Source organism: Molothrus aeneus, chromosome 12 (genome assembly GCF_037042795.1).
Source record: "Molothrus aeneus isolate 106 chromosome 12, BPBGC_Maene_1.0, whole genome shotgun sequence".
Taxonomy (NCBI): domain Eukaryota; kingdom Metazoa; phylum Chordata; class Aves; order Passeriformes; family Icteridae; genus Molothrus; species Molothrus aeneus.
In genome coordinates this window covers 18,798,791-18,825,897 of record NC_089657.1, presented here as the reverse complement: position 1 = coordinate 18,825,897, position 27,107 = coordinate 18,798,791, and the positions used below count along the sequence as shown (strand labels likewise).

The 27,107-nt window shown below is 43.8% G+C and overlaps 1 protein-coding gene across 2 annotated transcripts in view; it reads left to right on the top strand.

Moving 5' to 3' along the window:
• VGLL4 (vestigial like family member 4) overlaps positions 1-27,107 on the top strand; it is a 96,551-nt gene that overhangs the window by 29,671 nt on the left and 39,773 nt on the right. Inside the window, exon 1 of one of the 2 annotated variants that reach the window (XM_066557855.1) lies at positions 16,273-16,711. The exons of the other annotated variant lie outside the window; for it this stretch is intronic. Within the exon in view, the coding sequence (XP_066413952.1) occupies positions 16,630-16,711 (82 nt within the window). The 5' untranslated portion in view covers positions 16,273-16,629. Of the gene's footprint in view, positions 1-16,272; positions 16,712-27,107 lie in introns of those variants that run through there. 2 annotated transcript variants of the gene reach the window in all.

The window sequence follows — 27,107 nt, the reverse complement described above, 5'->3', positions numbered from 1 at the left end:
ATACATATATAATATATATGTGTGTATATTAATATATTTAATATGCATTATATTAAATATAGCATTATAGTATTAATATATTTAATATAGTATTATAGTATATAGTATAATAATATATGTGATATATTTAATACATCTCAGTATGTTTTATATTTTAAATGTATTATATATTAATATATTTACTGTATATTATACTAAATATAGTATTATAGTATATATATTATGTATATTAATATATTTACTGTATAGTATATGAAATATAGTACTATAATATATATAGTATATATACATATAGTATATATACATAGTATTGTATATATATAATATAGTATAGTATTTTAATAATAATTTAGTAATTTATATTATTAAATATATTATTTTTTATTTTATCGTATTTTATAGCATTTTATAGTATTTTTATAGTATTTTTAATAGTAATTTTAGGGGGGTTTTTTCTGTGAAACTTTGCAAGCTGTTGGGTGTTTGATAACCTCTGGCAGTGCTCAGATATCACTCCAGCTGCTGAATCCTGATGTGGCTAATTGGTTTCTTTGGGATTGTCTCACTGCACAGACACTCCTGACACAAACTCAATCTTCCAGCAAGCAGAGGAAAGCTAAAGGGAGCAGGGTTTAAGCTGAGCTGCTTGGCCTGTCTGGGAGTATAAAATAAAATCTAAATTAGCTCAATAGAAATGATGTTGAAATGTTCTGGGCTGGAGTTGGTCTGGCTGCAGAGAAGTTTCAGCACAATTTACCAACACCTGTGAGGCTGACAGAGCTCTGAGGGCTCAGTTTGTGGAGAACCTGAGGAGAAAGTGGGGTATAAAATCCCACTTTGTTGCTGCCTAGCAGTAAATAAGAATGATCTGAGAATGGTGACTGCAGTGGGAGCAGCAGCACTGCCAGGCTGGGAAGGTTGGGTTCAACTTTAAAAATTCATGTTCCACATGTACACAGAGTATGTTTAAGGTTGGGCTTGTTTTTGTTTTTGGCTTGTTTGCTTGTTTGGGGTTTTTGGTTTTTTTAATTTTTTAATTTTTAGGTGTGGTAAAAAATATTATTAAGGTCAAATACTTTTGAAATAATAGAGAACAAGACCCTCACTTGGGACACAATAGCCTTAGAGCTTGAATGAAATTTCATTTTAATTTTAAAAACTCATGTTCCACATGTGCACAGAGGAAAAAGAGGAGGAATGCTGAGATGGGATCCAGCTCACCAGAGCTGGATTTTCTTGGTGGCATAACATTCCATAGAAGTAAAAATTCATGCAGAAGTTTTGCCAGGGGTGATGTGCGAGCATTGCTCCACAGCTGATCTCCACTTTGTTATTGGTGACAAGAATTTACTGGTGCAAATGTGCTGCACCATGCCTAAAGGCAGAGGCTCTGGAGCTGGAGGGCTGTTTGCTCAGGAAAATCAGCAGGCAGCTGGTTTGTGTTCCTTTGGTGCTGCCTGTGGAGGGATTTGTGCTCAGGGAGAGTCTGGGGATGTCTGATAGGACCCACAGTCAGGTTCCCTCTGTGGCTGCATCCTGCTGCTGCCAGCTCTGCCAGGTGAGCTTTGATCTTGGGATCATCTGCACTGCACATTTCTTACTGGGGCTGCTGCCCTGCCAGGGCTCATTCCCTGGGACAGTAATTCATTCTAATTATTGTGAGCTTCAGGGATGTGGAGCCCTCATTCTTATATTGATCTGAGAAATTGTGCAAGGGCATCTTCCTGAGCCCCAGGTCAGGCTGTGGGGGTTTTTAGCTGAAGTTAAGGAGCAGATTGTGCTCACTGAGATGTGTGAAGGGTCACAAGAACCCCAGAATGTCCAAGATGTGTAACTCACCCAGTTTTTCCCAAAAGGCAACGTTTTGGTTGCTGCAATGCTGGGCTTACAGGCAGGAATTGGCTGCTTCTGTCTCATGCTTCATTTTCTTGTGAGATCAATCCTTCCTGGTGGGCCCTGGGAGAATCTGAATTTATATCCCCCATAGATAAAGGTAAAGAGAGGAGTTTGTGTGGAGTCTTTGCTTCTTTTTTGCCAGAGATGGGATTAAATGTGTGAGATGGAATTTCTTGTTGGGCCTCAGATGTTTGTTAGTTCTTATCTATGTTACAGTCTCACAAACCCTGAGTCCTGCAGCACTTTAACAAACTAAAAATGGAACCATGTCTCTCTCTCTACAAGGCCTTTTAAGGATAAACTGTCCAATTAAGAAATGACACCTCAATTATTTTTACTTTTAACCCAATAACCAACCACCTGGACTTTTTTATCCAGTTACACAAAGCCACCCAAAGCCATGGAGAAGGAGGTAAAGAAGAAGGACCAGCCACTGCCCCAAAACCTCCATCTTGCTGTATTTATATTACTGTATTCTAAACCCTTAAACTCTGAGTTTCCCACCCTGTGGTATCACACACTTCTATTCAAACTCCACACCCACAATCCCAGCTCTGTCATTCCATTCTGGAAGCTGCTTCACAGCCTCAGGTCAGTGCAGTGTTCTCCTGGGGGTCAGTGGCAGCACAGAGAGGCTGAAATTCTCAGCAATCAGGGTTCCAACCAGTCTGCAGCCTGAGCAGAGTCTGGAGAAGGAGATGGGTGTTCCACCAGGGTTCCTTTAATAACACTTTAATAAAGGCTGCTGCTGTTTAAAATCCACTGTCAGTGCATTAACAGGTCAGACAGGTTCTGCCTGAAAGGAGTATCCAGAGCAGAAGTTCTTTTATTTGTAATTTTGAGCGTGGATGAAAGCAAGGCGTGGTCCTTGGAGAGTCAGGACCTGACTGGCTTCTGTGCCTGCAGGGAAATCTCATCTTCCTGCCTGATTTCTGCAGCTGCCACAGAGCTGGATCCTTGCCCCAGGTGAAAACTGGATGGATTCCTGTGTGCAAGGCTCCTTGCAGATAGAAACTCTGCATGCACAACATTTCTAATCTATCACCTGGATAAAATGTTGGAAAATTCACCTTTTAGAAGTCAAAATGCTGATCACGAGGCTTCAGTTTAGGCGCGTTCTTGTCTGTCTATAGAATTAAAAATATGATAATTTGTTCCATTGTGTTATGGATGTCCAAGTATGTGACTTCAGGGAAAGCTGAAGACACTGAATTTGTTCTGAGACAGAGGATCTCTACATGGCTGAGTGCATTTGATGGATGGGACACCAAAGGAGAAAATGTCTTTTGACAGCCTTTATCCATCTACACTTTTAAAAAGTTGTTGTGCTCTGCCCAACCCAAACATTTTGGCACTTCATGATCGGCCTTCAAAAATGTTCAGTTCAAAAGTTATCTCTCATTTCCAGTTCTGAGCTTGTGGATTCACTTTGAGGCCTCATTTGCATGTTAAAAAAAATAAAATCTGTTAGATTCAAAAGCTGAAAAACAGAAATTGTGTGCAATATCTTCAGGTGCCTATGGGAGAAATGGGCCTTTAAGAAAAGCATTGGCATTGCAAAACTTGGCAATATTATGGAGTTGCAACATAAAGAACCTGGAGAAAAAAAGGAGCAATACTCTTTAAACATTTCTGTATTTTAAAAGTCATATATTACAATATTTATCCTGAAAAGTGATTCCTAAGACAGGTAATGGTAAAGAGTAGAGTGTCTCCAGCTCAGGATTTTGGGTTCTTTGTTAAATTTAGTTTATTAATAAATTAAAAACCATTATATATAATGTATAAAATTTTATCTAATGAATTTTAATTTATTAAATTATTTCTATAGTTTTGTAAAAAATATTTTTATAGCTTATATTTATATATATTCTTGATATTATATATTTATATATTATTAATTTATAATTTATAATGTTGTTGTTTTTATATTTATATTTTATATGATAGATATATATTTTCTATATTTATATAGTTAGTTATAATTTTATGTTTTATATATTTCTATTTTTAATATGTATTATACTTTTTATCTGTTTATATATTTTATATACAAATATGAAATTTATATTATTTATATATTTGTATAGAAATATAGAATTTCTATATTTCATCTATAAATACTTTTATATCATTTAATATATATTTATGTTTATTATATTTATAAATTATTTTTATGTATTTTATTTATATATATTATATATAAATAAACATATAAACAAAAATTATATATATTTTTATATATATATATATATATATATATATATATATATATATATATATATATATATATATTATACATATTTATTTATATAGTTTATAGTTTATTAAGTGAAATGCTTTGCAGCCAGCCTTTTTGCTGCTGATCTTATCAAAGAGAAGTGCAGCCCAGCAGCCTGGCAGCAGTGTGTGATTTGGGAGCTCCTGGATCAGCTCCCCAGGGCTCCAGCACCATGGGCCAGGCTGACACAAACTCAGCATTTAGGTGGTCACAGCCCCGTTTCCAGGGCTGATACAAACTCAGTGTTTAGGTGGTCACAGCCCCACCACCAAGGCTGACACAAATTCAGTGTTTAGGTGGTCACAGCCCCGTTTCCAGGGCTGATACAAACTCAGCATTAAGGTGGTCACAGCCCCATGGCCCAGGCTGACACAAATTCAGTGTTTAGGTGGTCACAGCCCCGTTTCCAGGGCTGACACAAATTCAGTGTTTAGGTGGTCACAGCCCCGTTTCCAGGGCTGACACAAATTCAGTATTTAGGTGGCAGAGTCCCACTGCCAAGGCTGACACAAATTCAGTGTTTAGGTGGCACAGTCCCACTGCCAAGGCTGACACAAATTCAGTATTTAGGTGGCACAGTCCCACTGCCAAGGCTGACACAAATTCAGTGTTTAGGTGGTCACAGCCCCATTTCCAGGGCTGACACAAATTCAGTGTTTAGGTGGTCACAGCCCCATGGCCCAGGCTGACACAAATTCAGTATTTAGGTGGTCACAGCCCCGTTTCCAGGGTGACACAAACTCAGTGTTTAGGTGGTCACAGCCCCACTATCAAGGCTGACACAAACTCAGTGTTTAGGTGGTCACAGCCCCGTTTCCAGGGCTGACACAAATTCAGTGTTTAGGTGGTCACAGTCCCACTACCAGGGCTGACACAAATTCAGTGTTTAGGTGGTCACAGCCCCGTTTCCAGGGCTGACACAAATTCAGTGTTTAGGTGGTCACAGCCCCGTTTCCAGAGCTGACACAAACTCAGTATTTAGGTGGTCACAGCCCCATGGCCCAGGCTGACACAAATTCAGTGTTTAGGTGGTCACAGCCCCACTACCAAGGCTGACACAAATTCAGTATTTAGGTGGCACAGTCCCACTGCCAAGGCTGACACAAATTCAGTGTTTAGGTGGTCACAGCCCCACCACCAAGGCTGACACAAATTCAGTATTTAGGTGGCACAGTCCCACTGCCAAGGCTGACACAAATTCAGTGTTTAGGTGGTCACAGCCCTGTTTCCAAGGCTGACACAATTTCAGTGTTTAGGTGGTCACAGCCCCACTACCAAGGCTGACACAAATTCAGTATTTAGATGGCACAGTCCCACTGCCAAGGCTGACACAAATTCAGTGTTTAGGTGGTCACAGCCCCGTTTCCAGGGCTGACACAAATTCAGTGTTTAGGTGGTCACAGCCCCGTTTCCAGGGCTGACACAAATTCAGTATTTGGGTGGTCCCAGCCCCGTTTCCAGGGCTGACACAAATTCAGTGTTTAGGTGGTCACAGCCCCATGGCCCAGGCTGACACAAACTCAGTATTTGGGTGGTCCCAGCCCCGTTTCCAGGCTGCCACACTCTCAATATTCAGGTTATGAACCGGGAGCTGTTGCTGGTGAGGCTCAGTGCCCTGCTCTGGCGCTGCCTTGGTGCCTGTTGGTGCATGCTGTGCCTCTCTTTGTCACCCTTGCAGCGAATCAGTGCCTCCCACCAGGGATGTGACTCCTCCTCTCCCTGTGCTGGCCCAGCCCCAGCAATCATTTTCATGACACTTCAATTCCTCCAACTTCTGCAAGCAACAAGCCCAGAATTTTTGGCAATAATCTGATTTACGTAATTAGCCCAGCTCACCACCTACAGCTAATTTTTTTTTTCTTTTTCTTGCTTGGGAGTTGGGATTTGTTTATAGGGGAATTTAATCTCAGTGGAGAGCTGCTGGGACCATTAGGACTTCCTCCTCTTTTGCCACCAGTCCTGTCCCAAAATAATGCCTTTTTTCCCCTTTGCTCTGGAAGGAGGCGGATGTGAACTGCAGTACAGCCAGGACATCTGTTTTTCCACCTTTGTGGGAAGAAGGTGGAATATCACTGAGTTAGAGCAGCAAAAACTGAGTTCATGGATCTGAGACCACCTGTAGCTCGAGAGAAAGGAAGTAAAAAGTCAAAAGGAAAAGAACCAGGACAGGGAGAGTTAAGGGGCTACCCTGAGACTGTGATCTGGCATTTAATTTTTGGGATTTCAGCATCCCATGACTGAGTATCTTTGGGTGCTGTGTGTGCCTTGGCCTGTCCTGGGGCTGGTCTGGAGGAAAACACGGAATTTTCAAGCCTGGGTTGTTATAATATCTTCTTTAAGCCAGGTCTGGAGGTCTATAACACATTCGAGATAGCTCAGCTACCCTTGGAGGCATAAAAAATCAGTAGGATGGCTTTTGTTGTGTTTTGTAGTGTTGGAAACAAAAATGTTTAATAAAAGGCAAAATAACAAACAGAGAAAAACCCAGCTAGGTGCAGGAGGTCTTTGCTCTTGGTAAAACACCTCACAAAAGCCATTAGTTCTTTTGTTCTCTTCTTTTAGTTTCTTTCTTCTCTCCTTTTTCTAGTAAATTGTTCGGGTGGGACATTTTGGCTCCTGTTCAATTGACCATCCTTAAGTTTGAGGTGAAATCCCCCAGGTCTTATGAGGTGGCTTTTCACCTTATTGAGGAGAGAAACTCCTGGGCTTCTTGCTTTTATGAGGGGACAATGTGTTATTGTATCTTTAAACCAAGTCTCATAAGCTTTTAGAAGTCTATAACAATTCAAGATTGCTCAGCTATCCTTAGAATCATAAAAATCAGTAAGATAGCTTTTGTTGTAGTGTTGCAAACAAAAATGTTTAATAAAAAGCAAAATAAATAAAAAAAACCAAGCTAAGTGCAAGAAGTCTTTGCTCTCAGTAAAACACCTCACAAAAGCCATTAATTTTTTTTGTTCTCTTCTTTTTCTAGTAAATTGTTTAAACAAGACTTTTTCGCTTCTATCCAATTAGCTATCTTTAAGTTTGAGATAAAGTCCCTTAAGCTTATAAAATACCTTTTTCACCTGATCAAAAAAAACCAACTTCTAAGCTTTTTCTTTTTAGAAAAGACAAAAAAAATAGCTTTGTCACTCCATCAACAAAGAGCACACTCCTTCCCTGGGTCACAAATAATTCATCTTTGATTGGGAAATTGTGGTGAGATGGGATGGGGGCTCTGGGTGAGGTGGGATGGATGGGTTCAGCAAGAGAGGAATGGCTTGAGGGTGGTTGGGATTGGTGGAAGGAGAGAGAAAGTAGCTTGAAATGAGTGAAAAGCGATGTTAGGATGGAAAATATTTTAAATGGCTGAGGAAATTTTGGGCATCTTGTGGAATATTTGTCACTTTTGGGGACATGCTGAATTTCAGGAAGTGAAGGGGTGGTGGATGTGAGCATTGGGGGAAAAAAAACCCCAATATAAAAAACCTGATATAAAAAAACTGATATAAAAAACCTGATATAAAATCTGCCCAGCCAAGGCTTTTTTTTTCTTTTTTTTTTTTCTTTTTTTTTTTTTTTTTTGTTAAAATTTGGTAGCTGTGATCCTTTCCTCTCTGCCTCTGGGTAAAAACAAGAAGTGCTAGAACATGACAAAGCTCAGCTTGTGGTCACTGCAAATTCCTGCAGCACCTGGGATTTCTCATGGCCTTGGGCACCAGCTAGGGCATGGGCAGTGCTCACCAGAGGGAGGTTTTCATGACTTTTTGGTAAATTAAGGGAGATTTTTGGTAAAGTAAGGGAGTTTTTTTGTAAATTAAGGAGATTCTTGACTTTTTGGTACATTAAAAGCCAAAAATTTGGTTTAAAGAACGTTCTCTGCTTTTAAAGGTGGTTGTGTGATCCCTAAAAAACCAGGGCAGAGCTGGCAGAGGGGAAGTGATGGGAAATGTAAATATAGATTTTATTGGTTTGTCAGAAAGCTGGAAGTTAATAACAAATATCTCTTTTAATCCAAAACATAAAAAAAAAAAAACTTCTTTTTTCCATTTCTTTTTGGAGAGCAAACACCAAAAGCACAATAAAAAAAGCTAGTGTTGATTCCACTGAAAAATAGTTTTGGTGAGGAATTTTCAGCATTCTCTGGGTTTCATTTTTGGAAGGAAAATGTACCTGTGGAATTAGAAATGGTAACTTTGATCCTTTGGAAAAGGGGTTTCAGTTCCATTCAGTGCCAGGCCTGGCCCTGCCTGGGGAGCAGCAATGTTGGAAGGTTGTGCTTTGGAACAGGGAGGGCTTTTGTCACTGCTTTTCTGAGGTTTTCCCTATTAATTCTCTGTTTCTGAGCCCTGAATTTGTACTTTGGACAGCAAAGGCATCCTCTGCAGGATTTAGTGGGTTTAGGACCATTTATAACATTCCACTTGTGCCCTACAGAACCCTACACACATCCGTGTGTGTGAATAAATAATGTATAATATTATATATTTATATACTAAAACAAGCTCTTTGTCTACTAATACTTTAAATAATGCAAGGGCACTGCTCTTTTTCTTGTTTTCTTTGTTCTTTTTTCTTCCAATTATCCAGTGGACACCCCTCAGCATCCTGAGCAAAGGGTTTGGGTTTTTGTGAGCACAAAAATTTGGGATAAGTGAGAATATGTTTAAGGTTGGGTTTGTTTTTGTTTTGGGGTTGTTTTTTTGTTTGTTTGTTTGTAGGGTTTTTTGTTTGGTTGTTTTTTTCTTTTTTTAGGTGTGGTAAAAAAATATTATCAAGGTCAAATATTTTTGAAATAATAGAGAACAAGACCCTCAATTGGAAAAGAATAGCCTTAGAGCTTGAATGAAATTTCACTTTAATTTAATGGAATAAGTTGCAAGTTACATAATTGGGTTTTGCAATAGCTACTTCTTAATATTTTAACCTTAAAATTTAGGATGAGTAATTGCTGTGATGAGTAGATGCCAGAATTATTTCATTCTTTAAGAAAAGTCGTGATTGATTTTAGTGCATGGGACAGCATTGGGAATCCTGGTTTTATCTCATTTATAAGGTGATGATAATTATTGGAATGTTCAGTCTGTGTGCAAGCAAGGTCAGCTCCACAGATTTACATATGTTAATGCCTAAGCTCAATTAGGCCATACACATTTATATATATATATATTTATGTATTTCTATAAAAAAGTGTATTTCATGTCTTGCCAAGTGAGCTATAAGGGGAAATGTTTTCAAAGACTTGAGCAATCTTAGAGCTCTCTGCTTTATTTCTAAACCCTGCAATTAGTGGCTTCTGGAAACAGGATTTGCTTCTTCCCAAAGCTCAGGGATACACTTGGTAATTTTGAAATCTAACCTCTAAACACAGTCTGGCTCCTCATTTTCCTAAGTTAAAAGTGGTTTAGATGCCTGAGCATCAAGCTGAGTTAAAATTGCCTTTTTTTCTTTAGTAATCTCTCTTTTTTTTAATTTTCTTTTTTTTTTTAATCATCTCATTTCTCCTAATTGAATAATATAAAGGATTTTTTTGCCCTGCTAACACAATGTCAGGGCATGGCAAGGTTTGCACGTCACTGTTTGCATCTGGAGGCTCTGGTGGTGGTTGAGACTCTTTGTAGTTCAAGTTGAATTATGTTTGTGATTATCATCAACCCTTCAAAAATTTACATTAGTATGCAAATAAGAGAAAAAGATTATCAAGTTTTTAATTAGCACATAACAATTTTCCCACCCAGATAAACTAGATTTATCTGTTGTGTGCTTTAGCTGTATTTTTGAAGTGTTCTCAGCCCAGCCTAAGAAAACAAAAAGAGAAAAACAGCAGCAAATTGAGAGCTGCAAGATACCAGTGAGAAATGGAAAATATTCTTGATAAACCAGACACCTCACCCAGCACCTCTGTGCTATTTTATATATTCGCACAGAACTAAATGTGGGTTTTTTTGGCCAAAAAATAATACAAGGGAAGCTCTGTGTGTGCCCTGCCCTGGATTCTGCCTTTCCTGGCCCAAATTCCCCCCTGGAAAAGGCTGTGGAAGGACAACAGGTGTGTTTAGTTTGGGGTGGGAGGCAAATGATCCCCGCTGCTGAGGGCAGGTTTTCATGAACCAAAACCTTTTTGAGTTGATAAACACCTTGGGATTTTCTGATCTGGTATGAAATAGCTGGTCCTAAATCACTCAATATTTACCAACAAGTGATCTGAAGTTTTTATTTACCACCACGGTGAGATGCTGTTTGAAATCCGTGTGTCTTTAAAGAAGTGAGTAGGGCAGAGTAAGAACCGAAGTACAGAATAAAAACTGCAGTACAGAATAAGAATTGCAGTACAGAAGGCATTTCAAAGAAAAAATTAAAAAGAAATTTAAAAAGTCCATCTGCCAGTCCAGACAAGCCATTCCCAGCTCTTCCTGGGCCCTACAAGTGCCTCAACTCCAGACACTCTGAGGCATCTCTGTATTTTGGGTTTTCCTGGCATGTTGTTCTCTGGGGATTCCAGTGGGAGTTACCCAGCACTTTGTGGCACTCACACACTCACTAACAGGTTTCCTCACTAGATAATGCTGTGTTTGGGTTTTTTAAGCAGCATTCCCTAAGTTTAGGTTATGACAAGAATGATAGGATACACAAATTCTTTTGTTACAATATTGGGTGTAAGTTTCCTATTTCAGGCTTGAGAAGCTCCAGGGATAATTAAAAGTGCATCTTTTGTGTTCTGGCACATTTGGTTGAAACCTTTAACCAGGGGACAGGTGAAACAGGAAGGCATCAGCTTGGGCTCAGAGATGCCCTACCTGATGGGGCTTTCTTTAATTATTGATTTATTTTAAGGGAACGGGTAGTTGGGTGTGATTAAAATCCATTTGCAATGCAACTATGATTAGGGAAAAGAAGTGGAAGAATGCACATGGGAATAATGTGTGTTTTGATATTGTCTGTTCATTGAGTGCTTAATGCTTTGTAAGGAGTGTGTAAAGTTATTTTTGTGGTATGTGACTCACTGAGGGAAGGGTTGTGTTTGTGGCTCTCAGAGGCACAGCTGGGAGATTGCTGCTTGTAAGGAACTTGAAATGGCATTTTTCTTGTCATCCATTTCTGGCCTTGCTGTGTGTTCAGTCCGTTCTAACTGTATTTCCTCATCACACATGAATGGATTTCAAAGCAAACACCCCATCCTGCTTCAAGGGGAATTTTTGGTTTGCCTTTTTCCTGTGCAGTGCACTCTGACAAATATAAGAACAGGGGTTTTGAGAGCAGCTTTTCCCACCCACTGCCATGGAGTGCATGGAAAAAGAAAAGCCTTTTCCTTCATCGCCACCTAGCAACCCTCAACTCCAATTTGCTCTTTTCCTAGGGCAAGGAAAAGGGTAAAACCTGTTTTTAACTGTTCTTGCTTTATTCCTCCACCTCCTCCTCAGTGTGCATTGAGGTTCCAGTAGGTGCCTGCCTGACCTGAGGAGCTGCAGCTGATAATTATTGACTCAAAAATAATAATAGAGATTCATTCAGAACTGGAATTATGCTGAGCAGCACTGTGGGGCCACACAGACACAGCAGAGTGTGTCCCACCTCTACAAAGACTGTTTTTTCTCTCAGTTGCAGAACTGGTCACTGTTCCAATAGTTGCTCTCTGCTGATGATCTCCATGGGTGCAATTTCAGTTGTCTCCCATCCGTGGGGTTGATTCTCAGCCAGTGTTGCCCATTTGCCCCCTGGAAGTTGTTGTGGAGTGCAGGCACCAAAGGAATTTGATTTTCTCAGGCTCTTCAGCACTGCCTGAGGCAGCAGCTCCTGTGAGAGAGGAGAGGGCAGAGAAAAGGCACAGAAAAGAGCAGCTCCCTGTATGTTTGTAATGCTCTAAAGCAGCTCAGTGCTTGTTCAAATGCTCTAAAACCCATAGAAACTCACTGTCAAATCTGGTATCCCAGACTCGATATATGAAGAGTTTTCCCTACAAAAATCCAGGTGAATAATACAGAGTTGTAAGGATTTACTTTTATATTAAGTGGTGATTTACAGTGGTGATTCACCTGCTCTCTTTGCTTTCCTTGCTTTGCTTTTTGTGTGTTCTGAGGTTGTTGTGTGCAGACTGGATTTGCTTTCTGAGTTGAAGTGAGGCAGATCCCCGAGGGGCTGAAGGCTCTGCCCTGCTCTGCGGGATAATCAGAATAAATCCCATGTCAATCCCACCCGAGCCGTGCCTTTCCCGTTACCTCTAGAGGCTGCTGTTGTGTTAAATTCAAGTTCAGTGCGTGCCCAGCAGATCCCAGGGCTGGGATTCACTCCAGGAGCAGGGAGGGTGCGATCCTAGAGGAAATTCTGCAGACAGGGAGAGGCAGAGATGCCTCAGCTCAGCTCTGTGTTTGCAGCTATCGGGATGTAGCAGGAACTGATGACAAACAGCCTTTTTTTGCCAGCCACTGCTGATTATTGGTTTCAGTTCAGTGCAAGGTCTCTCAGAGTGATGAGCAGCAATGTGAATTGAGAATTTGCTGACAGGAACCAAGTACTTTACAGTGACCCTGTCAGCATTTGAGGTTAATGTCTGCTGGACTTGGGTTTGTTGAGCTGATAAAATTTTCTGTCAAAGTTTTCCTAAGAATGGATTTTGGGTTTAAAAATTAAAAATCCATATGTTTACATTGATAATTCCCCCTCACTCTTACACTAGGCATTGCCTTGCTTGCAGCATAGATATTTTAATTTAGAAGATATTTTAATTTAGAAGTTCAAAAAGCTCTTGGTGTTTGGTAGACTTTATTATTATTTATTGTGAAGCATGCTTATTATGCAACATTTGACAAGTCCAATCAGAGTTTGTACTGAAATGCTGAAAGCCATTCACCTAACAATGCCTAAAAACCTGCACACCAGTGACTGCTGGTCTAATAAAGAAGAATTAACTCCTTTATTAGTGTCTGGACAGCACTCCTGAGTAGTCAGTGGTTTCTGGACAGCACCCAACCACGCTTTTCCAAACAGCTTGAAGAAATCTATAACTTTGAATATAGAGAGTTCAAATTGGACTGGGAATTGTAATGCCCATGTGCACCCCTGTCTCGTAGAACACTGCTCTAAAGGAGTTTAAATGGTGTTTTCTTCCTCATCACCTGCACCTCCCACAAAAATCAAAGTATTTTAAAGTGAAAAAATCAAATACTTGTCTTCTTGTCCTTCCCAAGCACCCAATACATGTGTTGCATTCCTGTGAATTCAGGGATGCTCTCTATGATATAAACTGTACATATCAAAATATTGTCCCCAAAATTGGTGAGGAACTTGCATTTCATGCTGAAGAAACGTGCCTCTCTTTTTTTAATGTTGTAGGTGTGGGGTTTTGTTGTTGTTTTTATCTCAGAGGGCTCAGATTTCCCTTGATGTCTTTATTAGATGGCTGTTTTAATTTGATGGATTGGTGTTGAATATCTGAGTATGCACAGTATGCAAAACTCCTCATGCCCCGCTTAAAAATCACCGTACACTACTCTTTATTAAAAATGTTTCTCTTTCTAGAAAACAGCATGGGCTGCTTTGGTCTGTGTAGTTGCAACTATTGCAAAACAACTGCAACTTTTTATTCAAGAAATGTACTGTTACCTCAGCGTTGTGTATCTGAAGTGGGGAGAAACCTTTTTTATGTTCTAGGCAATCTTCCTTACAAAATTCAGTAGACACCAGCAGTAAATTTAAGCTACCTGTTCTTACTGAAATACCCAGAGCATTTTCAAGCAGTGATTCTCAAAATGCCATCACAAAGGGTCACTCTGTGAGTCGCTTCTGTCTTGTCATCCCTTCCCCTTCCTGAGGGGAGAACTTCTTGTGATCTTGTCATCCCCTTCCTGAGGGAAGAAGTTCTCAGGGTGGAAATGGAAGTTTTTTACTACACCATGAAGATTTCCCATGCCCAGATGGGCAGGGATGAGCTGTGCTCCAAGCTGAAGAGGGCAGAGGGAAAATTAGGATTCTATTAGCTTTTTAAATTTCTCTTTTCATATCAGTCAGGTGCTGATGAGCCACAGGGAACGTGAGCTGATGCCCATTGGGTTGGCACATGTTGCCACCCGCCCAGATGTTTGTTGTGCTGTGTCAGGATGAGTGGCACACATCTGTCTGAGAGCTCTGGGCTGCAGAAGGGCACCACATCCCGGGATGGGAGAGCTGCAGAAGGGCACCACATCCTGGGATGGGAGAGCTGCAGAAGGGCACCACATTCTGGAGATGGGAGAGCTGCAGAAGGGCAGCACAGATCCCAGGATGGGAGAGCTGCAGAGGGGCAGCACAGATCCTGGGATGGGAGAGCTGCAGAGGGGCAGCACAGATCCCGGGATGGGAGAGCTGCAGAGGGGCAGCACAGATCCTGGGATGGGAGAGCTGCAGAAGGGCAGCACAGATCTGGAGATGGGAGAGCTGCAGAAGGGCAGCACAGATCCCGGGATGGGAGAGCTGCAGAGGGGCAGCACAGATCCTGGGATGGGAGAGCTGCAGAAGGGCAGCACAGATCCTGGGATGGGAGAGCTGCAGAGGGGCAGCACAGATCCTGGGATGGGAGAGCTGCAGAGGGGTAGCACAGATCCTGGGATGGGAGAGCTGCAGAGGGGTAGCACAGATCCTGGGATGGGAGAGCTGCAGAAGGGCAGCACAGATCCTGGGATGGGAGAGCTGCAGAAGGGCAGCACAGATCTGGAGATGGGAGAGCTGCAGAAGGGCAGCACAGATCTGGAGATGGGAGAGCTGCAGAAGGGCAGCACAGATCCCGGGATGGGAGAGCTGCAGAAGGGCAGCACAGATCCCGGGATGGGAGAGCTGCAGAAGGGCAGCACAGATCCCAGGATGGGAGAGCTGCAGAGGGGCAGCACAGATCCTGGGATGGGAGAGCTGCAGAAGGGCAGCACAGATCTGGAGATGGGAGAGCTGCAGAAGGGCAGCACAGATCTGGAGATGGGAGAGCTGCAGAAGGGCAGCACAGATCCTGGGATGGGAGAGCTGCAGAGGGGCAGCACAGATCCCGGGGTGGGAGAGCTGCAGAGGGGCAGCACAGATCCCGGGATGGGAGAGCTGCAGAGGGGCAGCACAGATCCCAGGATGGGAGAGCTGCAGAAGGGCAGCACAGATCCCAGGATGGGAGAGCTGCAGAGGGGCAGCACAGATCCCAGGATGGGAGAGCTGCAGAAGGGCAGCACAGATCCCAGGATGGGAGAGCTGCAGAAGGGCAGCACAGATCCCGGGATGGGAGAGCTGCAGAAGGGCAGCACAGATCCTGGGATGGGAGAGCTGCAGAGGGGCAGCACAGATCCCGGGATGGGAGAGCTGCAGAGGGGCAGCACAGATCCTGGGATGGGAGAGCTGCAGAAGGGCAGCACAGATCCCGGGATGGGAGAGCTGCAGAGGGGCAGCACAGATCCCGGGATGGGAGAGCTGCAGAGGGGCAGCACAGATCCCGGGATGGGAGAGCTGCAGAAGGGCAGCACAGATCCCGGGATGGGAGAGCTGCAGCAGCACCAGCCTCCACCGCCTCTGTCACCTCAGCCGGAGCTTCGGCAGCTCCTGAAGAGCCAGAGCCCGGAATGTTTAACCACTAATAGCCCTTAAAAAATCCGATCTGGCTGTGCCCTGATGGAACTGTAGCAATGTGTGCAATGCCTGTTTATATGGAGAGAGAGAGAAACCTTTTAAAACTATTTATATATAAACTATGTACACGGCGCAATGGCCATTGCCTCACGCCTTTTATTTTGTCTCTCTCATTCCTGTGATTCCATGTCTCATTCCTGCCATGCCAGGCCGTGATTCCATGGCTGCTGTTGCTGCAGCACCGCATTACTCCTCGCTGTGAGGCGCTGAGGCCGTGCCGGGGAGCGCACAGAGGCAGAATTAGTTTCAAACAGCAGCCTCAGCACCCGCCCGTGCCCGGAGGAGGCCCCTCAGCGCCGCTTCCTCCCCTCGCCGCCGCCTCCTCCTCCTCCTGCCGCCGCTGTTTCCTGTGCGAGCGGCTCTGACGCGGCCGTGCCCTCCCTCCTTCCCCCGCTCCCCGCCGGGCCCTGCGGAGCACAAAGCACCCGCGGCCGCCGGCAGCGCCTGCGCGGGGCGGGCCGGCCTCTGAGGGCAGCGGGCTCGGAGCGGGGCCCGGCGGGCAGTGCCGGCCACTGCCGCTGTCAGCGCCGGCGCTCGCAGCAGGCTGCGCCCTCCTCCCTGCCTGCCCTGCCCCGCCGCCTTCGCTTTGCTTTTACGCTCTTATTTTTAATTATTATTGTTGTTATTTTTTAAAAAAAAAACTTGGAAGAAGCCCCCGCGCTGCTCCCTTCCCCCGGCCCGCAGCGCGTTCCCCTCGCGTTCCCCGGGCTGTCGGAGCCCGCTCCCCGTTCCCGACCCGCTCCAGGCTGGGCCTCTGCTGGGCTTTGGAAGCCGGGAGCGCCTCGGCACCGTCTGCCTCCCCCTCCCGGAGCCGCTCGTCTCCGCCAGCCCGATAAATGCTGTTTATGAGGATGGACCTGTTGAACTACCAGTACTTGGACAAGATGAACAACAATATCGGCATCCTGTGCTACGAAGGTAACAGCGCCTGGCCGCGGGAAATCAGTGGTGCCCTGGCACGGGGGGGAGCGGATCCCTCGATCCCTCGCACGGGGAGGGATGGATCCCTTCCAGGGATGGATCCTTCTCGGAGCCGGGCTCGCTGTTGTTTGTCAGCGGGGATGTTTTTGGAGATCGCCGGTGCGGGACGCCCCGCGGGCTGTTGTCAGAGCTTTGTTACAAGGCAGAAATTTCTTTCTTTCTTTGTGATTTTTTTTTTCTGTTCTTTTCTTCATTTTATTTCTTTTTCCCCCCCACAATCCGCGTTTTCAGCGCCAACTTTCCTTTCCCTCTCCCTGCTGGCACTAAAGGCGGAGGTTTGTCCGTCTGGGGTTTGTCCGTCTGTCCCGGCGCCGCGGGGCTGGGCCGCGGCCGGACACGCGTGGGCCCGGCCGGGGCCGAATGTCCGGCGTGTCCCTGGCGTGTCCCCGCGGGGCCGTGGCCATTTCCCGGCGTGTCTCCGAGTGTCCCCCGTGGCCATACCCCGGGCCGTTGTGTCCGGCGGGCCCGGGGCTCGCTGCCCTCCCCTGCCGGCCCTCAGAGCCCCGCTGGGCCGTGCCTGAGGCGGCAGGGCAGAATCAGCTCGTTCGTGTGCGCCGAGTTCTCTCTACGTGCGGCTGCGAGAAGCGGTTATGGCTTGGCTTTGCCTGCACTGAAAGGCACCACTGAGCTAATTCGGCTTGGCAGCGGGGCTGGTTTTGCTGTAGCCACACACCAGCGCCGCGAAAAGCTTTGCTTTGCTTTGCTTTTTTTTTCTGATTCAGCAGGAACGCTTTCCATGTTCGTTCAGAAAATAAACTTGCTGGAGTTGTCAGGAAAGAAACAATGAGGAGCGTACACAGGCCAAGGAGATATCTCCGCTCAGAAAAAGGCCAGGCCAGAACGCAGGCAGCTGAATCTCACTTTGGAAATTACAGTCCCTTCTATCCCTAAACCAGCATGGCCACATTTCTTCCCTTCAGGAAGTGGAGGGGCTCCCTGTTCTACTTTTAATGTCTTTGTTTCTCCTCTTTTCCTGCTTTTTCTTTCCTGCACAAATATGTATATATTCATTCAGATTAAGCTCTTTTACAAAAGACTGAGCTGAAAAATACAGAGCTGGAGTTCTGTGAAGTTGAATTCCCAACTTCTTTCTTATGCCATGCTTTCTTTGTTAGAGCAAGAAAACTCTTTAAAAAAAAAAAAGCTTTCAGGATCCTTTTTCATTTCAGGGTCCCTTAACTTTTTCACTGCTCTCTGCAGTAATTAGTGTTTTCTTTGGAAGCCCTTGGTAACTTCTGATGAAGACCATGAAATTTCATGCAAAGCTTTATTTACATAATGCATCTTTCTGAGCGTTCTGTTCACTAAGTTTTGTTGCTCTGTAGTTTTGGCTCATTAGTTCAATTCATTGTAATTATGCCTGATATTTATGGAATATTCTTTCCAGGTAATTGTTATTTAACCAGATCTTAGCTTTAATAGTTCAAAAGCAAAAGAACAGCTTGAGGAATACACTCCACTGGAGCAGTTTTTGTTTAGGTTAAACATCTGTTGCTATTTTCCTTATTCTGGAAGTTAACATTTTTAACACTAAAATAAACACACACAAAACGAAGAGAAGAAAAGCAAAACTTCAGTGGTGTTTATATCCCAACGGTTTAAAAAGTGTAAACACTGGCAACATCTGCTCTGAACTCAAAGGGTGTTTTAGAGATGCCTACAGATCTTCCTGGCCTCTGCCACAGTATTTATTTTAGAAGTGAGTTGTGTCAGCAGTGATGGATCTTGTCTTTCCAGTGACACTGTTGCAGTAGGAACGACATTGACAACAAAACGCCCTCTCAAACTCAGTTAATTAGGATTTACTGAAGGCCACACTTGAGCTGCTTATAAATTGATGCCTTCTTGAAAAGCACTTCTGAAGATGCAGGATAAGATAAAAATAGGTTTGAAATTTCAGAGGAAAGAGTGATGGGCCTGTAGGCCACAGGAAATAGATGGGTTCCTTGTTCCTTTAAATTCTCTCTGGAAACATTTGGTTTTGGTTTTTGAGCTGATTTCTATGCTGGTGAGCTATGCCAGCATGTTTTATGCAGTTTACTGGTGATTTTACTCCTCTGGCACTGGAACTGTTGGATTTGCAACAGCCTGTGCATCAGAGATGTGTTGATACCTAAGAAATAGGAGAAGTTGCTGCAATGTGTGCATCTGGCAACCCTTCAGTTCAACATGGAGCACAGGAGTGTGATTTGCATCCCAAGAGGAGTCCTGCTTTTTCTTGCCCAGCAAGAGTCCCAGATAGCAATTTGTTATCTGGGAGCTGGCTGCAGGCTGCTGAGTTAATGGCAGCCCTGGAGAGGGGCAGGAACCTCCCAAGAACCTCAGCTGAGCCTTCATCTCAGGCTGCCCCTCAGTTGTGCCACTCGTGGTCACTCTCCAGCCATGGAGTTCCCAGCATGGAAATATTGTGCTGCTTAGTTCATTCAACACACTCTGATTTTGGAAACTGGTGTTGTTCAGTTCATTCAACACACTCTGATTTTGGAAACTGGTGGTGTTTGGTTCATTCAATACACACTCTGATTTTGGAAACTGGTGTTGTTCGGTTCATTCAATACACACTCTGATTTTGGGAAATGGTGTTGTTTGGTTCATGCAACACACTCTGATTTTGGAAACTGGTGTTGTTTGGTTCATGCAACACACTCTGATTTTGGAAACTGGTGTTGTTTGGTTCATGCAACACACTCTGATTTTGGAAACTGGTGTTGTTTGGTTCATTCAATACACTGATTTTGGAAACTGGTGTTGTTCATTCAATACACACTCTGATTTTGGAAAATGGTGTTGTTTGGTTCATGCAACACACTGATTTTGGAAACTGGTGTTGTTTGGTTCATTCAATACACTGATTTTGGAAACTGGTGTTGTTCATTCAATACACACTCTGATTTTGGAAACTGGTGTTGTTCATTCAATACACACTCTGATTTTGGAAACTGGTGTTGTTCAGTTCATTCAACACACTCTGATTTTGGAAACTGGTGTTGTTCATTCAATACACACTCTGATTTTGGAAACTGGTGCTGTTCAGTTCATTCAACACACTCTGATTTTGGCCTCCTCTCTGGGGGCAGAGAAGAACTGGTGATAACATAGATGGGATCTGCCTTGTGGGCAGCAAATTGTCTTTGGCTGGGCTGGGAGTGGGAGAGCTGGGAGTTCTCTCATGAGCTGTCCAAAAGTGAGGCTGTGCTGCAGGTTTGGCTCTGCAGGTGAAAGCTCACCTGAGCTTGGCTGTTTTCTCAAACATGGGGTGGTTTCTTTCAGTTTTTGTTGTGAGGTTGGTGAGCCACAGGCACAGGTTCTCCGGAGAGGCTGTGGAGTCTCCACCTTTGGAGATACTCAAATCCCATCTGAGCATCCCACCCTGCCTGAGGCTGGTTTGGAGCAGGAGGTTTCTAAATGGCCTCTAAAGGTGCCTTTGTAGCCTCTTGGAAATTTCTGCACACTCATGTAATTAAGACAGCCAGGAAAAGGATTATGACCAGAAATGAGGGGAAAGAGTTTAAGAAAGGGGGTCCATAACTCTGAAGCACAGGATGAAGCCATTTCCTTTCCTCAAGGTTGTTTGTTTTACATTGATTATTTGTGTCCTTTGAAGGGTTTTCTTAATCTCATTGCTACCTTTGAGCCCCCATGATGCCCCATGGTAATCTCAAATCCAACTGATGCTTTGGGAGGAAAACCTGAATGTTAATGTGTTGGGGTTTTTGAAACAAGTTGCATAAAAAAGGCATTTGAAAGAAAATTTTTTAAATCATTCAGATGAGGATGCTTGGTCCTCCCTAGTGGAAAAGGACAATTATATTTCAAGCAATTTATTGTAATAGTTTTAGTGCAATAGGAAAGAAAAGAAGAAATAATGAGAGAATTGTTGCTTGGCATCTGGACGCTGATCTTGAGCGTGAATACATCTGATATTCTTCTACTCAGCACTTGCTGCCGGTGATCAGCAATGGGCAGCTTAACGAGTGGTGCTGGCAGATCATTGCTCGGCTCCTAAGGAGCTCGGGCCATGGGGAAGCTGCGGGAGCCCTGGCTGAGGTGCACTCTGAGGCAGGCTGGCATTCCCTACCCAGTGACAGCCCCTGCACCCGGCCAGGTACTCGGGGCTGCAACATCTGCATCTCGTTTTGTGCTGCAAACTCACTGACCTCCAGCTCAGTACTCCTTCAGAGCCCGCCGCTGAGGTAATGGAGTGCTCCGAGTTAAACAAAGCAGAGCTCAGGTGATGCTGCTCTTTGACTCCAGCCAGTTCTGGCTCCTGCTTTCCCACGGAATATGCATGAGCAGGAGCAGTCTCCAGGCAGATCCCTTTCCTTCTGTTGTTTATCACAGATGGTGCTGTGGTGGAAGGCAGATTTCTGCCTTCCTTCCTCTCTCTCTCCCCGTTTCAGATGCTCTGGGTTATTGCTGCATTCTCAGGGCTGGAACTGCTGTGCTGGGAAAGGTATAAAGAAATGCAATAAGATGCTAAGAAATCCCCCAGGCATGTTACTTGGAGCACTCCAAATAGTTATGCAGAGTTCTCTGGATAGTCCAGAAGACTGGGATTTTATTATTTTTTTTTAATGAAGAAAATTGGATCCAGATTTCTAGCAAAACACCCCTTTTTGGTTGCAGGACAGCTTTCATTAGTTAGTGGCATATTACATAATTATTTCACTGACTTCCTGTAAGGCTGGAGAGTTCCTTGGCTTGCAGAGCTGGGTGTCCTCTCAGGGCACTGAAAGCATCCTGAAAATGTCTGTGTCTTCCCCAAAAGGCCACTTCAGATGTTTGCTGTCAGAGGCACAGATCCTGCTAACTTCATTTGCTTTTTAATGAAATGCAACATGTTTTTTTAAGTTATAAAAAAGAGTTTCCATCAGCTCTCTCTGCTGACCTTGCATTTTTCCCTTTCTCTACCATCAGTTTCTCCTATTAACTGCAAAGTTTGGGTTAGTTTCTAAAGATGTAAAATGACTTAAGCACTATTCTTCTGCTAAGAATTGGATAAGAATCTCCTTCATGGCAAATTAAGTGTTCTTATTTGTAACACAGTGTAAAATTTCTGTTCAAAGCCATGTAAATTAAGATGCACCTACAGAAGGCTCCCCATTTATAGAACATTCTGTGGGTTTTGCATTTTCAATCTCTTTCATCTTCAGAAAAAAAAACCAAAGAGCCCCAGCTTCACAGTTGGGCTTTTCTTGCTCATTTCCTCCTACCATGAAGTTGGGAATATCCTCTTCAGGACTGACATAAAAATTCAGTTTATTTTCCTCCTTCATCAAAGGCAGGATAGATTTAGGTCATACTTGAACTTTTTTTGTTTTTTTTTTCCCCTGGAGTTCTGTTGTTCTCATCCTGGATGCTAGTTCAGCACTTGTACTGAGAACTCAAACAAGGAAATGAAAAACCCAAATAGAATCGAGTGTTATCCCACAGCTTTCTGTAGATAAGATAGGCAGCATATTTTTTTTCCTGAGATAAAAGGTAGTGAGGTTTGTAGCAGTAAGTTGAAGTCTGTGTTAATGAGCAATTTGCTTAAAGGCTGTAACTTGTTACTCACAAGTCAAATTTGTTACAGTGCCAGCTCTCTTTGGATATAAATCCAGGGATTTTAGGAGACATTGAAAAAGCTTAAATTGCTCCAGAGTTTGAACAATGCACTGCATTGTATGGAGAGCTGTTAGAGAAAAAATAAAGCTTAAACAACAGTCTTCATTGTGTGGCATCTAAAATTATGAATGAAAAAGTTCATCCATATGTATTGGCTTTGCCTTTTTTAAATATCTGCTTTGCATGAAAATAGTCTTCTATTAATTTCTTCTTGAGCTTTAATACAGATGGGCCTTTCTATTTGATTTTGGCTGAATAGAGTGCAGAGTTTGAACATGCTGCATGCAGACACAGTGCCAAGCCATTTAACAAAGTTGTTTACACTAACAATAATCCAGCAGGACAGAGCCTATCATTTCTGCCTGATAATAGTGTGAGGTAGTGGTGAACACAAGTTCCTGGAGAAGTGTTTACAAGAATGCCTTTATACTTCCTCAGCCTTAGAGAACTGGAGGCCTTTGGGCTTGAATTCCTTCTTTACAGGCAGCCAGTTTTTCCTGCAGCCTGCATCATCCCCCTGCAAATTGCTCTCCAGATCAGCAGGAGAGCTGCACACACAGGGCCATTGTTCGTCCCTGCCTTGGGGACGGCTCTGGGATGAGGCTGAGGGCAGGACAGACAGCAGCAGTGCCAGCAGCCTCCCTCTGCCCTTCCACATTGCCCTGGTGCTTCATCTCCCAGCTCTTCCCACGTTCTCAGTCCCTGCAGGGGTGAGTGGGGCTCAGGGAGCACTGCTGTGTGTCCTGGGAGGGAGGATGGGGGGATCCTCCAGGCTGTTGAGCTCTTAATTAGGGTTATCTCTGCCCCCTTGGAAACCTCATGTTTGCTCTTAATAGCAGGGGTAGCTGGCGCTGATTGAGGGTAGGGTGAGCTTGGGGGACTGGAGTTCACAGAATCACGGAATGTCCTGAGCTGGAAGGGACACACAGGGACCATGGGTCCAGCTCTTGGCCCTGTACAGACCTCAGCAATCCCACCCTGGGCATTCCTGGGAGCTCCTGGAGTTCTGGGGGCTGTGCCCATTCCCTGGGGGATCTGAGCAGTGCCCAGCACCCTCTGGGGCAGAACCTTTCCCTGAGATCCACCCTAACCCTCCCCTGATGCAACTTGAGGCCATTCCCTTAGAAAAGGTCATTCTTGTTAAGAAATATCTCAGTACAGCTTCTTGTGCAACCTTGGGGAAGCTGAGGTAGCCAGCACCACCACAGCATTGGTTCCAGCCAAACGAAAAGTCACCCAGAGACCTGGGGGAGGTGATGGCATCCATCACAGATCCTGTTTGAGTAGGAATGGCAGTGCTTAAAGTCACCCAAAAACCTGGGTGAGGTGATGGGACTGCATCAAAGATCCTGTTTGAGTAGGAATGGCAGTGCTTAAAGTCACCCAAAAACCTGGGTGAGGTGATGGCATCCATCACAGATCTGCAGAGATCCAATTTTAATAGGAATGGCAGTGCTTAAAGTCACCTAAAAACAAACCTGGGTGAGGTGATGGCATCCATCACAGATCCTGTTTGAATAGAAATGGCAGTGCTTAAAGTCACCCACAAACCTGGGTGAGGTGATGGCATCCATCACAGATCCTGTTTTAATAGGAATGGCAGTGCTTAAAGTCACCTAAAAACCTGGGTGAGGTGATGGCACTCCATCACAGATCTTCAGAGATCCAATTTTAATAGGAATGGCAGTGCTTAAAGTCACCCACAAACCTGGGTGAGGTGAGGGTACTCCATCAAAGATCTTCAGAGATAATGTTTTAATAGGAATGGCAGTGCTTAAAGTCACCTAAAAACCTGGGTGAGGTGAGGGTACTCCATCAAAGATCCTGTTTGAGTAGGAATGGCAGTCCTTAAAGTCACCCAGAGACCTGGGTGAGGTGATGGCATCCATCACAGATCCTGTTTTAATAGGAATGGCAGTCCTTAAAGTCACCTAAAAACCTGGGTGAGGTGATGGCACTCCATCACAGATCTTCAGAGATCCAATTTTAATAGGAATGGCAGTGCTTAAAGTCACCCACAAACCTGGGTGAGGTGATGGGACTCCATCAAAGATCTTCAGAGATAATGTTTTAATAGGAATGGCAGTGCTTAAAGTCACCTAAAAACCTGGGTGAGGTGAGGGTACTCCATCAAAGATCCTGTTTGAGTAGGAATGGCAGTCCTTAAAGTCACCCAGAGACCTGGGTGAGGTGATGGCATCCATCACAGATCCTGTTTGAGTAGGAATGGCAGTGCTTAAAGTCACTCACAAACCTGGGTGAGGTGATGGCATCCATCACAGATCCTGTTTGAGTAGGAATGGCAGTCCTTAAAGTCACCCAGAGACCTGGGTGAGGTGATGGCATCCATCACAGATCCTGTTTTAATAGGAATGGCAGTCCTTAAAGTCACCTAAAAACAAACCTGGGTGAGGTGATGGCACTCCATCACAGATCCTGTTTGAATAGGAATGGCAGTCCTTAAATCTCAGGGTGATGTGGGTGCTGGAGACAAAAGTGTGAAACTGAGGTTGGAATCATTCCTTATCTAAGTTTCACAGCTGGTCGGTATCAGATTTTTTTAAAACAGGAGTTTCTAGAGTGTTTCCTTGCCTAAATTTCATGGCCCTGTTTGGTAACAGATTTTTTTAAGTAACACTTTTATTCCCTTTTCAACTTGGTTGTTGCAAGTGTTAAAAGCAAGAACTTGTTAAACATAGTAGCACTTGCTGCAATCCAGCTTTTCCCCCCAAAAATGTTGTGTGCTACTTTGTGCCTGATGTTGGGTTTGGAGAAGCAGCTCCTGCACAGTGGTGTCCATGGCTAGAAGCAGATGATATCTGGGATAAAGTGGAATGTTGCAGCCTTTGGTGGCACACAGGGAGAGGAGGGAAGTTGCCTTCAGCAGGCTCTGTCAGCTCAGTTCCCTCACAGAACCCATGGCTCCTGTCCTCTCCTAATTCCCCTGGTTACAAGAGCTGGGATTATTTCAAGCCATGTTCCTTTTCACTCCTCATCACTCTGAGTGTTCCCTGTCAGCTGTGAGAACCAGGCTTTGCAGTGGATAACTTTCCTCCTATCCTTCCAAATGTTGCTAGCAGGTTCCAGGAAATATATTTGCTCTCCCAGGGAAAGTTTGGAACCAGTTGTGTTTAAAAAGCAGTAGATTTTCCTGGAAACCCATTTGACAGGGCAGGCATGGAAACCTCTCAGCACTGCACTTTCCTGCTTTGTGAGGTTTAATATTTATTTCTCAGCATGCAGAAATATGGGGGTTTTTTGCCTTTAAATATGGCTTGTAGTTAGATGTGAGAGAGATTTAGTCAGTTTTTTTTTGTTTTTTTTTTTTTTGCCCAGGGTAGAAATGACACAGTTTTATGGGAATATAAACCAATTTGGAACATTTATTATGTTTTGTTGTAATTCAAAATCTCAGATCAGCAGATTGAAATTAGTTACAACCTACCAAGTGTCCAGCCCAGCCATCTTTTGCATGAGAAGAGTGAAACCCAAAGCTGCTAAATGGATCTTTTTGAGTTGCTGCTGTTCTTTTGGGAATGAGTGGGGATTTATTTCTTTTGCAAATGGTATGAACACACTGTGCTTGCACTTTAGAGATGATATTGAGACTTGAAATTTTGTTATTTAATTGCTAATGTTTACTTCTGAGAGTAAATGAAGATATTTGTGACAGTAGCAGGTTTGGACACTTTCAGAGCAGAACCTTTCAGTAAAATATAATTTCTTGGCTCCTGATTACAACATTGGAGTTGTTTTCTGTGATGCTCTGCTGATTGTAATGAAATATCCCTGTGAAGAAAATTAAATTGTCCAGGCAGAGGGGAAACTATTTCTATGAATGGAAATGATCTGGGAAGATCAGTAAATGCCACACAAGAGCTAGCCAAGTAAAACAGGTCTATTCAGTTGTTCTGCTTCTATTCTTTGGAAAGCAACATCTTCTAAAGACAAAAACTGTTCTTACCATGGAGAAAAGCAGCTGACACAAGTGTGGCACCACCTCTGTGGTGCTTTTCTCCAGAACACACCAAGTGAGCAAAGTGCTGCATGATTCACCTAAGGCAAGTCTGAACTCGGCCAGTTCCTTGCATTTAGTATAAATATTTATGGCATTGAAGGGGATTATTTTTAATTTTTTTTTATTAATTTAATATTCTTCCTGATGCTCTGGATCCTTTTCAGATGTGCTCCTCAGGCATGTGGTGAGCAGTGGTGCTTGTTTAACCCCCCCAGGCTGGAGTTTTCCTGCTGTGCCATCTCGGGGCTGCTCGGGCCAGCTGGGGCAGTGCTGACGTGCACAATTTTCCTGCTGAGCACTCCAAACCCAGAGGTGAACACTCTGCTCTTGTCCTGCTGCAGGCCATCACACTGAGCCATTTACCAAAGGTAGCAAAAATAGGAATTCCAGCGTTAGCAGGGATGTTTACAGAGCCTTGGCTGGGTTCTCTAGCTTCAAAAATGCTTCTCTTACTGATGTTACATAATCCATGTATTTAACTCAGCTCAGCACAAAAAAAAAGTTTAAAAATTGTAATCTTTCTTGAAAAACTCTTAAAAGTCCAAATATCTAAGACTGTGAGTGCTTTGAGGTACATTATCTCTGCCTTAGCAGCTAATCTGTGGGTGTTCTGAGTTGTTCTTTGCAGTACAGTAAATTGGACACTACCCTGTTTGAGTTCAAGTGCTTCTCAACTGGTGTGTTTAGCAACAAGTATGACAGCAAACA